Here is a 16,031-nt window from a genome sequence, read left to right as displayed (position 1 = left end):
GGGTGAAAGTTTGCCATGGCTGGTTTGGCTCAGGGGTCAGAGTGTCGGCCTGCAGACCAGAGAGTCCCAGGTTCGGTTCCCGCTAAGGGCACGTACCTTGGTTGCGGTTTATGCCCGGCCCTGATTGGGGTCGTGTGGGTGGCAGCCACTCGATGTGTCTCTCTCACGTCGATGTTTGTCTCTCTCTCTACCTCCCTCCCTCCCTCCCTCCCACTCTAGCTGAAGATAAATGCAAAAATGTCCTCAGGTGAGGATAACAAAAAAAGTTTTCTGGAATGGTGAAGTGATTTTTTTCAGGAAGGGAGAACTCATTCCATACCTGGCATTAGCACATCTCTGATGCTTCTCACACCCTGTGGGAAGAGCCCTGGGAGCTGTTCCACTTGGCAGCTGCTATCTCTGAGTTCTGGAAGTAAAAAAAAAGTCAGGATTTACTGGGTATTTACTGTTTAGAATTCCAGGTGCTGGAGAGGGAGATACAAAAGAATGCAGTTCCTTCTCATAAAACTTCCAATTGGTAAGATAAAAATTCCCTTCAGAGACTTTAAAGTATATACAAGGATAAGTTAGACTAGTATAAAGAAAATTGAGTACCAATCTATTATCCTTAGGAAAAAAAGGTGAAATAGAGTTAAGTGAAGTTAATGAAAGACTAACCAACCTTTTCCTTCAAACACTGATTATTATCTCTTCTCCTTCCTGTTCCATTTGCCCTCTTGTTTTAAAGTTTTGAAAGTATTAAGTGTAGCCTTGAACAAGGTATCTTTCCAGTTTTCCATGGAACCATAGGTCATAGTTATTTATGATTCTTGGCACATAACTTACAGGGTGTTGTGAGTTTTCTTCATTTGCTAAATTTGTTACTGCTGTACATTATACTGTTTGGCTTTAACACTGGTGAGCTAATTATAGAGATGAAATGTTTAGGATGTTTTGAAAAATCATGTTTTAACAATTATCAAAGAGCAGAAATGGTGTCATTTCATCTCCACACCACCCTTTTCTTAGCTCTCCCCTCCCAAGAGTATCCCCATGTATTTGGATGTAACACCTTAAAAAGGAAGACATCTTTGGAGGGGCTATGAATTTGGGGGCTTAGGTGATGATAACACTGAAACTGTGACAACCCCTCCAGGAAAGAAAGTCATGTAGCCCTAGCCGGTGTGGTTCAGTTGGTTGGGCATCATCATCCCAGGCAGCAAAAGGCTGCCAGTTAGATTCCTGGTCAGGGCACATGCGTGGGTGACAGATTTGATTCCTGGTAGGGGGCATGCAGGAAGCAGCCCAATTGATGTTTCTCTTTCTCCCTCTCCCTTCCTCTCTCGCTAAAAATAATTTTTAAAAATCTTAAAAAGAAAGTTATATATCTAATAGTGAAATATTAGTTACATGAACAAAACAGAAGAATGTATTACATTCTCTGAAGACTTCTCACCATGAAACAGACATCATTCTCTCTGGGTTCAATAAGTTGCAGTCCTGCAGGAGGATGCATGGGATGACTGAAAAGTGTTGCCTACTGAGTATTGACTATATTTCTATTTGCTGGAATAGACCCCACTTGCTTCCTAGGCCTCTCTTTGGATTTGCCAGGATATTAGGCTAGAGAAGCACTTACCTTTCTTGTTGGCATCATAGGATGTAATGATTAGGCTGAAAACCAAGATGGTATCCATGTCAGCTTGAGCACATGCTCCTTGCAGAAACAGTATGCTGCTAATCTGTCACAGCCCCTTATAACTTTGTCTCTAGGTGTTTTCACTGCCCTGGAACCAAGTTTGACCCTGGGAGAGTCTGGTTCCACCCTAATTATTTGCCCCATTTCCTGAAGAGAGCCAGGAGTAGAGCTGATTGGAGAGAGGACCAAGTCTGCTTGTTAACGATTGACTTAGGTCTTCCCTGACCACTGTTGTTGCCAACATAAAAAACACTAATTACCTACAGGTTTTCCTAGAAGAAAGGGCATAAACGCCCAGTGATATGCTTTATACATACTTGCAGGTAGACACGTAGACATTCACAAGCATGCTCACTGACAGGCACATAGATTTAAACACCAACAAAAAGAGATTTCTATTAAGGAAAGTGATTTCTAGAGTAGAGCAAGAAGCTGGGATTGAGTAAGTTGGTGAGTTACATTGGAGAAAGCACTGCACTAGAAATGAAGAGAACTGGGTTCTAATACAGGCTGTTATTAACTATGTCATATTGAGAAAATTGCTTGATTTCTCTGCATCTCAATTTTTTCCTCTGTAAATGTTCCAACCAAATGATTTCTAGAATTCATTCACAGTTACACATATAGACTTACATCAGTACAGACATACCTATCTGGTTTTGTACATTTTTACACTCCTGAATAGTGAAGAGAGTACAGGTAGACCACCTTCCCATGACTATTGGGCTAAGAGGTTGTGAGGAAGAGCTAAATACCCTAGACGAAAGATACTGCTTGCAGTTTGGAAAGATTTTTTTAGACAGATAACTGGTCATTAAAGATTTTTCAAAAACTGTGTATTTTATAATATTCTATACTGGCCGGTTTGGCTCAGAGGTTAGAGCGTCAGCCCACAGACCAGAGGGTCGAGAGTTTGATTCCCAGGCAAGCTCATTTACCTGGGTTGCAAGTTCGATCCCCAGCCCCCATCCCAATCGATGTGTGTCTGTTGCATCCATGTTTCTCCCCCTCCCCCTTTCACTCTATCTAAAAATCAGTGGAAAAATATCCTTGGATGAAGATTAACAACAACAAAAAAAATTAGTAATAATGCTCTATAGACTTTGTGATAGCATAACTAGGTGGATCATAAAGCAGAAATGAAGAACTACTCAGATCCTCTGCCTAATCCCAGAGCTGGTGTGGTCATTCTACCCACTATAAATGTATTCCATTGGTGTCAACGTAGGTTTGGGTATGTAAAAGAAGGTTCTAGAGGCTGATACTCTGATTGATAATGATGAATAGGGAGCTTGATTCAAGGGACATTCCATGAGGAAGTTCATGAGATTTGAGTCAAATCATGATTTAAATGTCACCCTGCTGCCTAACATTTTTTTTTTTTTTCTTATCCTCATCCGAGGACATTTTTCCATTTTTTATTCAGACAGAGCGGGAGGGAGAGAGAAGAAGAGAGAGAGAGAAAAAAAAAAATCAACGTGAAAGGGACACCGAGTGGCTGCCACCCGCACGACCCAACCAGGGCCGGGGACAAACCGCAACCGAGGTTTGTGCCCTTAGTGGGAACCGAACCCAGGTCTCTCTGGACCGCAGGCAGGCGCTCTAACTGCTGAGCCAAACTGGCCAGAGCTAACATTTTAATTCAGGTTGAAATCTGGCTAAATTGAGCATCATGGGAAATCTTAGTGGGAAAACAAAAGGGAAAGAGATGTCACTGAAGGATAACATGTTGCCTGAAATGTGGAAGAAGGAGAGGAAGTGCCGAACCTTTAACCGCAGTGCCTTTCACTTAGCAAGTATTTATTGTGGGTCTACTGTGTACCAGACACTATTCTAACAGTGAGCAAGATCAAGTCTGTGTTCACATGAAAAGGTAGGAAGCAGACAATAAACCTGGTAAAAATAAAATAGTGCAAAGGACTAATAATAAACAATATGCAAATACATATCCAAGATAATTAGAAATTGTGATAGTTGTTGTGAAGCAACAAACAGAATGATGAGGTGAAGTATTACTGGCAGAGGCCACTTTAAGTAGGGTAGTCAGGGAAGACTTCTCTGAGGAGAAGTGACATCTAAGCTAAGAAAACCAAGAGAGTGGATGTCATAGAAACCAAGGAAGGAAAGATTAGTTGGTCAGATGCTGAGAGGTGTGTATGATGAGAACAGACTGTCTACTATACTTGACAGTCCTATAAGAACAACTTTAGCAGAGTAGTGGAAGTAGGAGAGGGCTAAAAAGGAGTTGGAGGTGAAGATGTATACACAATCTTTTCAAGATATTTTGTTATGGAAGGGAGCAGAGAAGTGAGGCCAACTGAGCAGAGGGAACATAAGTACCTCAAGTCTTTATTGGTTCAGAGCAGCACCATCTTGTTCCTTTTTCCCTGCTAAAGTTGCTTGATTCTCCTAGGATACATGGTTTTTGCTTACTATTTACATGGTCACATGATTCTCTGCCTCCCTGTAGTATCAGACACTTCCCCCTGTCACTTTATTTCAGATTTTATTTTTTTCCTTTATTGATTTTTAGAGAGAGAGGAAGTGAGAGGGAGAGAGAGAGACAGAAACGTTGATGAGAGAGAACATCGATTGGGATTGGCTGCGTCCTGCATGCCCCCCACTGGGGATCAGGCTTACAACCTGGGCATGTGTCCTGCCCAGGAATCGAACCACCGACCTTTTGGTGCATGAGCCACAGCGGGTGGGCTATTTCAGATTTTCTGTGGTTTAGTCCCCAGATGCCATGTTACAATGCTGCCACCTTGGAGCCGGTGTAGGCAAGGATCTGAGGGCTTGCTATTCTCAATCTATGTCACAAGGTGGCAGAAGAGCTCATTCTTCCCTAAAGAGACTTTGTGCTGGGACAAAGATAAAGAACAAGACTTGACTTTTATCAACTCTCAGACCCTTCCCTTTTTCCTTGTGTCTCAGGCCCAAAAGTCAGCCTGCATGATGGAGCAGCCATAAGGTAGGAGAGCTACATTAACAAGTCAAAACAGCCCTGCGGGTGTGGCTCAGAGGTTGAGCATCATCCCATGGACTGAGAGGCCCTGGTTCAATTCCCTGTAAGGGCACATGTCCAGGTTATGGGCTAGATCTCCAGTAAGGGGAGTGCAGGGGCCAGCCAATAGATGTTTCTCTCTCATATCTATGTTTCTAACTCTCTCCTTTCCTCTCTCTCTAAAAGACCAATAAAAACATATTAAAAAAACAAAAAAACAAAAACAAGTCAAAATAACTGTCAGTGGAGAAATAGACCCAGACTGTTTCTCTACTACTACATATTTTGACTGGTTTTCTAAGTGTTTGGAATATCTGTGGAGGAGAGGATATCTCACCTGATCTCCTTTCCCTACAACAAAAATGTCAAATTTAGGAAGGAAAAAAAAGCTATAACATAGGTGAGTCTTATGATATCTGCAGATGAGAGATGTTACACTGGAAGATATTAGGAAACTGGGACTGACTAAATGAATCAGGGTGGGTCTGTGGGAGGAGCATTTGACAAGAAGCCAGGAGGCTTACACCTAGGTTCTAGATTAGACTGAATTACTTTGAGTAAGTAAGTCACTTAACTTTTCTGGATTCTGTTTTGGTTTCTTTTTTTTTTTTTTTTTTTATCCTCACCCGAGGACATTTTTCCATTTTTTGTACAGATAGAGCGGGAGGGGGAGAGAGGAAGGGAGAGAGAGAGAGAAACATCGATGTGAAGGGACACATCGAGTGGCTGCCACCCGCACGACCAACCAGGGCCGGGGACAAACTGCAACCGAAGTACGTGCCCTTAGCGGGAACCGAACCCGGGTCTCTGCGGACCGCAGGCTGACGCTCTAACCGCTGAGCCAAACTGGCCAGGGCCTGTTTTGGTTTCTTTAATGAGATGGCTGGACAAATGGTTTTGAAGGCCTCTTCCAACTCTAAAATTATTATCTCAGTGCCACACTCTGCTACTCTTTCTTTTAAGGGCATATGCTTTTTTATGTTTGAGTTTATTTTAAATTCTTTTATTGTGGAATATAGCATACATATAGAAGAATATATAGAACATAGTATATTTTATTATTATTATTATTTTTTGTTATTCCTTACCTGAGGATATTTTTTCTATTGATTTTTAGAGGGGGGGGGGACATCAATGCGAGAGAGATACATTGATTGGTTGCCTCCTGTAGGACCCCACCGGGGCTGGGGATGGAAACGCAACCAAGGTACGTGCCTTTTACCGGAATTAAAATTGCAACTCTTTTGGTCCGTGGGTCAACACTCTAGCCGCTGAGCCAAACCAGCCAGGGCCATAGTATATTTTAAATAATAACAATAGCAGCGACAATAATAATAATGTGAACACCGCATAGCCATCACCAAAAGTAAGAAATTAAACGTTGACAGTATCCTAGAAGTTCTTTGTATGTCTGTCTTTTTTATTTTATTTTTATTTATTTATTTATTTATTTAGTGGTACGTGCCTCTAGCGGGAACCGAACCCGGGACTCTCTGGTCTGCAGGCCGACGCTCAACCGCTGAGCCAAACTGGCCAGGGTGTATGTCTGTCTTTTTTTTTTTATCCTCACCCGAGGATATTTTTCCATTTTTCGTACAGATAGAGTGGGAGGGAGAGAGAGAGAGAAACATCGATGTGAAGGGACACATTGAGTGGCTGCCACCCACACGACCAACCAACCAGGGCCTGGGACAAACTGCAACCGAAGTACGTGCCCTTAGCGGGAACCGAACCTGGGTCTCTCTGGACCACAGGCCGACGCTCTAACCGCTGAGCCAAACTGGCCAGGGCGTATGTCTGACTTTTTGATCACACTCATTTCTCTCCTCTCAATCATTATTTTCCTGTGCTTTTTATTATTATTTTTTTATTTTTTTTATTTTTATTTTTTATCCTCACCTGAGGACATTTTTCTATTTTTTGTTCAGGTAGAGTGGGAGGGAGAGAGAGGAAGAGAGAGAGAAACATCGATGTGAAAGGGACACATCGAGTGGCTGCCACCCGCACGACCAACCAGGGCCGGGGACAAACTGCAACCGAGGTACGTGCCCTTAGCGGGAACTGAACCCGGGTCTCTCGGGACTGCAGGCCGACGCTCTAACCGCTGAGCCAAACCGGCCAGGGCTTCCTGTGCTTTTTAAATTTTTATTTATTTATTCATTTTTTAATCCTCACCCGAGGATATTTTTGTATTTATCTTCAGATAGAGTGGGGGAGAGGGATGGGGAAAGAGAGAGGGAGACAGAGAGACATCAATGTGAGAGAGATACATCATCAACTGGTTGCCTCCCGAACGACCCTGACCAGGGCCAGGAGGAACCGAAACCGAAGTATGTGCCCTTGAATGGAACCAAATCCATGACTCATTGGTCCAGGGGCTGACGCTCTAACCACTGAGCCAAACCAGCCAGGGCTATTTTTTATTTTTTAAAATCCTCACCCAAGGATATTTTTCTATTTATCTTCAGATAGAGCAGGAGAGAAGGAGAGAGAGAAACACTGACATGAGAGGGACACGTTGATTGGTTGCCTCCTGCACAGTCAGGGCCTCGGATGAACTGCAACCAAAGTACATGTCCTTGACTGGAATTGAACCTAAGACTCTTTGGTCCATTGGCTGATGTTCTAACCACTGAACAAAACCAGCCAGGGCTCCTATGCTTTTTTAAAATAGTGAACTATTTGTATATGTATCACTAAATATATTTTATTAAATCTTGCCTGCTTTTGAATTTATGTAAATGGATGGAGCATACTCTCTGTACCATTTATTTATTTATTTATCTATTATATAATATTATGTTAGTTTTAGGTGTACAACATAATGATTAGACATTTATATATCTTATGAAGTTATCACTCGATAAGTGTAGTACCCATCTGACACCATACATAGTCATTACAATATTAATGACTATATTCCCTATGCATACTTTACATCCCCATGACTGTTTTTATAACTGGCAATTTGTACTTTTTAATCCCTTTCACTTTATTCACCCATCCCCCTAAAGCCCTCCCTTCTGGCAATCACCTATTTGTTCTCTCTATCTGTAAGTTTGTTTGTTCATTATTATTTGCTCATTTATTTGTTTTTTTTTTAGATTCCACATATAAGTGAAATCACACGGTATTTGTCTTTCTCAGCCTGACTTATTTCACTTAGCATAATACCCTCTGGGTCCATCCATGTTGTTACAAATGGTAAGATTTCACCCTGGCCAGTTTGGCTCAGCGGTTAGAGTGTCAGCCTGCGGTCCAGAGAGACCCGGGTTCGGTTCCCGCTAAGGGCACGTACTGCGGTTGCAGTTTGTCCCCGGCCCTGGTTGGTCATGCGGGTGGCAGCCACTCGATGTGTCCCTTTCACGTCGATGTTTCTCTCTCTCTTTCCTCCTCTCTCTCCCTCCCACTCTATCTGTACAAAAGATGGAAAAATGTCCTCCGGTGAGGATTAAAAAACAAACAAACAAAAAATGGTAAGATTTCTTTTTTTTTTTTCAATTTGTATAAGAGTTTATTTGAGCCAAAATGAGACATATGCCTGGGAGCAAGAGATTTCATTATTTTTTATGGCTGAGTAATATTCCATTGTATCTGTGTACTATATCTTTATCCAATTGTCTATAGATGGACACTTAGGTTACTTCTATATCTCAGCTATTGTAAATGCTTCAGTGAACATAAGGTGCATATCATTTTGAAGTAGTGTTTCCAATTTCTTCATATAGATACCCAGACGTGGAATTGCCGGGTCATAAGGTAGTTCTATTTTTAATTTTTTGAGGAAACTCCATACTGTTTTCCACAGTGGCTGCACCGATCTAAAATTCCACCGAAAGCGTACAAGGGTTCCCTTTTCTCCACATCCTTGCCAACACTTGTTGTTTGTTGCCTTATTGATGCCAGCCATTTTGACAGGTGTGGGGTGATTTCATTGTGATTTTTTGTTGTTCTGCTAATCCTCACCCGAGGATATTTTTTCCATTGATTCTCAGAGAAAATGGAAGGAAGAGAGGAAGGGAGAAAGAGAGAGGGAGAGAGGGAGAAACATCCATGTGAGAGAGACACATTGATTGGTTGCCTCTTGCACGTACCTCAACTGGGATTGGGGATTGAATCTGCAATCCAGGTATGTGCCCTTGACCGGGAATTGAACCTAAGATCAATTAGGTCTTCGGTGTGTGCAGGTCAACACCAGCCAGGGCTCCCTGTGGTTTCAATTTGCATTTCCCTGATGATTAGTGATGTTAAACATCTTTTCAGACACTATGTATTTTTTTTAATTTGTTTTTTTATCCTCACCCGAGGACATTTTTTACATTTATCTTCAGATAGAGCAGGAGGGAGAGAGGGGGAAAGAGAGAGAGAGAAACATCGATATGAGAGAGACACATCGAGTGACTGCCAGCCACACAACCCCAACCAGGACCGGGGACAAACTGCAACCGAGGTTCGTGCCCTTAGCGGGAACCGAACCTGGGACTCTCCGGTCCATAGGACGATGCTCTAACCACTGAGCAAACCGGCCAGGGCAAGACCCTATGTATTTTTTTAGTTGTTTTGAAAATTTTTTTAAAATTGTGGTTTGCATTCAACATTATTTTGTATTAGTTTCAGGTGTACAACATAGTGGTTAGACAGTCAAATACTTTACAATGTGATTCCCCAATATTTCCAGTACCCACCTGGCACCATACATAGTTATTACAATATTATTGATTATATTCCCTTTGCTGTACTTTACATATCCGTGACTATTTTGTAATTACCAATTAGTACTTCTTAATCCCTTCTTTTTCACCCCCTCCAATCCTCTCCCCTCTGGCATCCATCAGTCTGTTCTCTGGATATATAACAGATACTATGTATTTTATTTATTTTTTATTTTAGAGTGGAAGGCAGAGAGAGAGAGAGAAAGAAAGAAACATGGGTGTGAGAGAGATACATCGATTGGTTGCTTCCTATAAGCACCATTACTAGGGATCAAACCCACAACCTTCCGGTGCAGGGTTTGTTCATCTTTACTAATGAATGACAAACTATTTTCCAAGAGATTGTACTTATTTACACTCCTGTCTGCAGACTATGAAAATTCCTGTTGTCTCACATCCTTCCCAAAGGGGTCAAAGACCCTTTTCAGTATGGCACAACCATACATACTCTCAGAGTGCCAATCCTTTAGTTGGTTCTCAGGGCCACAGTCACTTCTGTTTACTTGCTCCCTCCAAGTAAGTGTTGGACTCAGATTATCCCTAGGTTCCTGATCACATGCTCTGTTACCCTGGGAATATTGGCTCCAGATGCAGTTGTTGGTAAATTTAATAATACAACCTTTACTGAATAAAGTGAGCATCCACAGGCTATTTTGTTCTTGTATTGAACGGTAGTAGGAAATGTAGGAAAACAGAGAGAAAGTGAGAAGTAATATTTTCAGTGTGCCTACTGTGTTCTATGCTTTGTGTTAGACACTTTACATTTTGATTATAACATTTAATTTAAAACACAACCTTGCAAGGTAGATGTTATGTCTCAGTTTTATAGGCAAGGAACTGAGGCTCAGAAGGGGTTCATTTGCTCCAGGTCACAGAGCTAATTAATGACTGAGTCAGGATTTAAAGCTTGGTCTATCTGATTAAATAATTCAGGCTCTTTACAATACAGGGCACAGAGAAGGCAAAGTTCCTGCTGCTCTTAAGATATCTTTGGCTCACCTGGCCGATGTGGCTCCGTGGTTGAGCATCAACCCATGATGCATGCACCAAGAGGTCGCCAGTTCTATTCCTGGTCAGGGCACATACCCAGGTTGTGGGCCCGATTCCCACTGTGGGGCATGCAGGAAGCAGCTAATTGATGTTCTGTCTCATCGACGTTTCTATCTCTCTAAAAATTCAATAAAGAAAAAACAATTTTTTTTAATTGAAAGGGAAAAAAAGATATCTTTGACTCCTATTAACAATACCAAGAGTCAGTTCTTCTCAGTTTTGCTTTTCTGAATTCACCCCCCAAACTGTGTTATTCAAATGATTACGGCCATCTCATTCATTGATTTAAACTACATTTTTTTGTTTCCTTTATCCTTTCTTCCTTTTTGTTCTCATCAAGAAAATTGGGCATATCAGCACAGTAGGTCCACTGATAAACAAGACTTATGTTGGGGAGATAAGCTTTCCACTTGCTGGTCTACTATGCTAACCAGAGGTAAGATTTTAAAAATATAGGGGCATTGCCTGGCCATTGTTGCACAGTGGTTGAGTGTTGACCCATGCATCAAGAGATCACTGGTTTAATTCATGGTCAGGGCACATGCCCAGGTTGTGAGCCCGATCCCCGGTGGGGGGCATGCAGTAGGCAGCCAATCGATTGTTCTCTCGCACATCAATGTTTCTATCCCTCTCTCCCTCTTCTTTCCTGTCTTTCTAAAAAGCAATAAAGAAAAAAATATTTTAAAAAAGAAAAGATAGGGACATTGTCAAATCTTCCTATAAAACTTTAAGACTGGAGGACTGAAAAGGATAAAAGGAAGTTGAGTGTGGCTCATTTTCCTTGTAAAAGTAAAGGCTTTATAAAAATGATTAATGTTGTATTTTATTTTGTATTGTGTGTCATATGTAATAACAATGAAGAGTGAGGGTACTTGTTGGGGGTACATAGGAGGAGGCCTAAACATGTAACAGGAAAAGGCTGAGTCTGAAATAGGAGAAGTCTGAAGAGAAGATGAGGACAGGAGCAGGAAGTCAGCTCACCAGGGCCACTTTCATTGGTTTGAAGGAGAGTGAGGTCAGAGATGACAAGTTTGTAAAGCTGATCAATATAAAATGTCAAAGTCTCAGGACTGGGCAGGACCTAAACAAGTCATCTTGTCCATTTTCCTACCTTTAGCTGAAAGGGCCTTTTAAATGTTTAAACTTTCTCTAGATATTTAGCTATGAGATGTGTGGGACTTAGAGATTTAAAAAAAAAAAAGAAAAGATATTGGAGGTGCTAGGGAAGAAGCAGCTAAGATTTTGTGACTATCAAATATAGATGGGGATTGTAAGTGTTCGGTATTGGATAGTTAGGAGGGAAGGAGCGTTGAAATGCCGGTGAGAACCTAAATGTCCATGTGAAAACATGATGGTGGATCTTCACTATGAACTCTGTCATACATTGTGCAATCCTACCTTTCATCATCAGGACCAGACTTATAAAGGCATCCTTGGGGACATTTTCTGACTTTATGGTATGAAATTCCCAGGCTCTTAACTCTGAATGAACTTAAATGGTTGACCAGAGCAAAGGAATGTAGTGTTCAGATAAAGGTCTGTGTGTCTTCTTTTTCTCTATCTCATGACTGGAGCCATAATTCTGGTCAAGGACCTGACTTTTCTTGATGAAGTCTGTCCATCTGTAAGTCAGCTAAGTATGATACTGGAGGCTTTGCCTCCCAGAGGCAATGTGAAGACAAATAAGCAGACAGATATCAGGAGCAGTGTGGCCTCTCAGGTACAGAGCTAGCTGATCTTTAAAAAACATTGTTTTTAATATTTTTTCTTCATTGATTTGAGAGAGAGAGAGGAAGGGAGAGGGAGAGAGAGATAGAAACATTGATGAGAGAGAACATCAATTGGCTACCTCCTGTATGCCCTGCACTGGGGATTGGGCCCACAACCTGGGCATGTGCCCTGACTGGGAATTGAACCAGTGACTTCTTGGTGCATGGCTGGACACTCAACCACTGAGCCACACTGGCTGGGCAGAGCTAGCTAATCTTTTTTGTTTTTAGTCCTCGCCCGAGGACATTTTTCTATATTTTGTTCAGATAGAGTGGGAGGGAGAGAGAGAGGGAGAGAGAGAGAGAGAGAGAGGGAGAGAAACATTGACGTGAAAGGGACACATCAAGTGGTTGCCACCCACAGGGCCCAACCAAGGCCGGGGACAAACTGCAACCGAGGTACACGCCCTTAGCGGGAACCAAACCTGGCTCTCTGGACCGCAGGCCGACACTCTAACCGCTGAGCCAAACCAGCCAGGGTGAGCTAGCTAATCTTTAGTTCAGTCAATGAGTCACTTACTAACATCCATATTTAGCCCTCCTTTAATACTTACAGAGAGGAATACCAAAATATAAAAAATATTCTCTGCCTTTAAGATTATTAAAATTTAGTGGAGAACTAAAACCAACATACACAGAAATAATTAAAGCCTAATAAATGTTGAACCATGTAGTGGTGATCAGATTGCTACAGGAATTCAGAGGAAAGCTATATCAGTAGAAGCTGAAGAAATAAAGAGATCTTAGTGAAGAGGGGACTTCTAAGGACTAGAAAGATTCAGAAAATTAGGAAGGAGGAAGGACAAGTTTGACAGTATAAGCAAAGGTAAGAATAAGCATGGCAAAAGCTAGAAGCCAGGTTGGAATATATGTTATATGTTGGGGACCAGTGAGAAATAGCATCCTAGTCTTTCCTCCGTTCTCTGTCTTAACGGTTGATCACTGACCTTGCTACTTAAGGAAGTGGAACCATGACAGCCAGCAGGACAGGGGGCTCTTCATAGTTTCATTTTCTATTAAGACACTTTCCTCCCTTGGTTTAACTCTGGCCTGACTTGATAAGACTTTCCTATCTTGGAAGTGCAGGTGTAGAAGGCACTGCTGTTTGATCAGAGACACTGGCAGCAAAAGGGGAACAATAAGCATAAATCCTAAACTACTGTTCTCAAACTTCAGGTGAATAATTACTGCTTTAAAAAGTCTGCAATGACCCTAGCCGGTTTGGCTCAGCAGTTAGAGCGTCAGGCCTGCGGTCCAGAGAGACCCGGGTTCGGTTCCCACTAAGGGCACGTACCTCGGTTGCAGTTTGTCCCCGGGCCTGGTCGGTCGTGCGGGTGGCAGCCACTCGATGTGTTCCTTTCACGTCGATGTTTCTCTCTCTCTCTGTTCCTCTCTCTTCCTCCCACTGTACCTGAACAAAAAATGGAAAAATGTCCTCGGGTGAGGATAAAAAAAAAAAAAAAAAGTCTGCAATGAAGCCCGGCTGGTGTGGCTCAGTAGTTGAGCATCGACCCATGCACCAATAGGTTGCCGGTTCAATTCCCAGTCAGGGTACATGCCCAGGTTGTGGGCTGATCCCCAGTGCGGGGCATGCAGGAGGTGGCCAATCGCTCTCTCATTGATGTTTCTATCTCTCCTCCCTTCCACTCTCTCTAAAAAAATAATAAATAAATAAATAAATACAAAGTTTGCAGTGGGGCTGTGAATTTATATTTTTAACAAGCACCTAGTGATTGTTTCAGGTGCTCAGTGGAACATACTTTAACAAACACTGCCATAAACTGAAGTAGAATTGACAATAAAGTGCCAAAATGGCCTGGACAGTACCACACATACTATTTATGTATTTCTGGGCTTATTCATGTTTGAGAATTTATCCTCTCTCATCTATGGCTCTTATAAGATTCACATGGTTATTATCTAAGGAGCAAGTTGTAGACATTCTGTTTTGGTGTTTAGTTTTGTCTTCCCAACTAGGTTATAATCATTTTAATGACAGAGACCCCCTCAGACTTTTCTAACTTTTTCACAGTAGGGTGAGAGACCATCCTTTTTTTCAATTTTTAAAAAAATATGTTTTTTAATTATAGTTGACACAGAATATTTGAGACCATCTTTAAAGTGGATGATAGCTGGAATGTTCAGGATAAATCCCTGATACCTTTATGCAACCTTCTTGAAAAATCTGGAAGCCATTTGATATTAGTTTTTCTTTTTTAAAATGTTTTTAGAAACATTTAAAAATGTGAGAGAGAAACATCAATTGTCTGCCTCCTGCACGCCCCCTGCTGGGAGTTGAGCCAGCAACCCAGGCTTGTGCCCTGACCAGGAATTGAACCAGGATCTCTCAGTCCATGGGATGACATTCAATCCACTGAGCCACACTGGCGAGCTGATACTAGTTTTCTAGGGCTCCCATAATAAAGATCCACACATATTGGGAGGTTTAAATAATAGAAATTTATTTCTTCACAGTTCTAGAGGCTGTATATCCAAAATCAAGATGTTCCCAGGGTTGGTTTCTTTTTTTTTTTTTTTTTTATTTGATCCTCACCCGAGGACATTTTTCCATTTTTTATTCAGATAGAGCAGGAGGGAGAGAGAGAAACATCGATGTGAAAGGGACACACCGAGTGGCCACCACCCACACGACCCAGACAGGGCCGGGGACAAACCGCAGCTGAGGTACATGCCCCTAGCAGGAACCGAACCCGGGTCTCTGTGGACCGCAGGCCGACGCTCTAACCGCTGAGCCAAACCGGCCAGGGCCAGGGTTGGTTTCTTTAGAAGTTTCTCTCTTTGGATAATAGATGGCCATCTTCTCCCACATAAGAGCTACAATTCTGGCAAATGCTTCATCAGTTTGTGATTCACAGATGGTCTCTCCTATGTGTATGTCAGTGTCCTAATCTCTTCTTTTCATAAAGACACTAATTAGGCCCTGGCCAGGTAGTTCAGTTGGTTAGAGTATCATCCCCATACACCAGGGTTTCAGGTTTGATCCTCGGTTAGGTCATGTTACAAGAATCAGTTAATGAATGCTTAAATAAATGGAATAACAAATCGATGTTTCTCTCCTTTCCTCTCTAAAAATCAATAAATAGAAAAAAATAATAATAAAAGGGCACCTATCATTTGGAATTAGGGTTCACCCTAAAGACCTTATTTTAATTTAATTTCCTCTTTAAAGATCCTATCTCCAAATAGCATCTGAGGTAATGGGGATTAGGACTTCAACATAAGAATCCTGGGACACTATTCATCCCATTGTTACTATCTAGTTTCAGCTTCTAGAAATGTTCTACTCCCTTCTCTTCCACCTGTTAGTCTCGTATAGTAAGTTGTCTCCACCCCGAGGCTCTCCTCGGCTTCTTACAGACATAATGGCTTGTGTGGCAAGAACCACTGGAACAGCTCTAAAGAGTCTAAAGATTGGCAGGTTTTGGCTTGCACCACTTTGGAGCTGTTGAAATTTCATGTGTATTGTCTTAAAGACACAGCCTACCCTGGCCAGTTTGGCTCAGCGGTTAGAGTGTCGGCCTGCGGTCCAGAGAGACCTGGGTTCGGTTCCCGCTAAGGGCACGTACCTCGGTTGCAGTTTATCACCGGCCCTGGTTGGGTTGTGTGGGTGGCAACCACTCCATGTGTCCCTTTCACATCGATGTTTCCCTCCCTCCCATTCTATCTGAACAAGAAATGAAAAAATGTCCTTGGGTGAGGATTAAAAAAAAAAAAGAAAAGACATAGCTCTGCCCACTCATCTTAACATTTGATGGTAATAATTAGATTATTAGATCCTACCTAATTGGTCTTCGTGT

General features: G+C 42.0%; 1 protein-coding gene across 1 annotated transcript in view; it reads right to left on the bottom strand.

Annotated features, from left to right (window-relative positions):
- Positions 1-16,031, bottom strand: part of CUNH17orf78 (chromosome unknown C17orf78 homolog) — a 29,994-nt gene that overhangs the window by 12,226 nt on the left and 1,737 nt on the right. Inside the window, exons 2-3 of the mRNA XM_036268379.1 lie at positions 10,394-10,406; positions 320-406 (exon numbers count right to left, since the gene is read on the bottom strand). Coding sequence (XP_036124272.1) covers positions 320-406; positions 10,394-10,406 — 100 coding nt within the window. The remainder of the gene's footprint in view (positions 1-319; positions 407-10,393; positions 10,407-16,031) is intronic.

This window comes from Molossus molossus, unplaced genomic scaffold (assembly GCF_014108415.1).
Source record: "Molossus molossus isolate mMolMol1 unplaced genomic scaffold, mMolMol1.p scaffold_m16_p_19, whole genome shotgun sequence".
NCBI lineage: Eukaryota > Metazoa > Chordata > Mammalia > Chiroptera > Molossidae > Molossus > Molossus molossus.
Note: the sequence above shows the minus strand (reverse complement) of the source record. Positions and strands in the feature narration are given on the sequence as shown.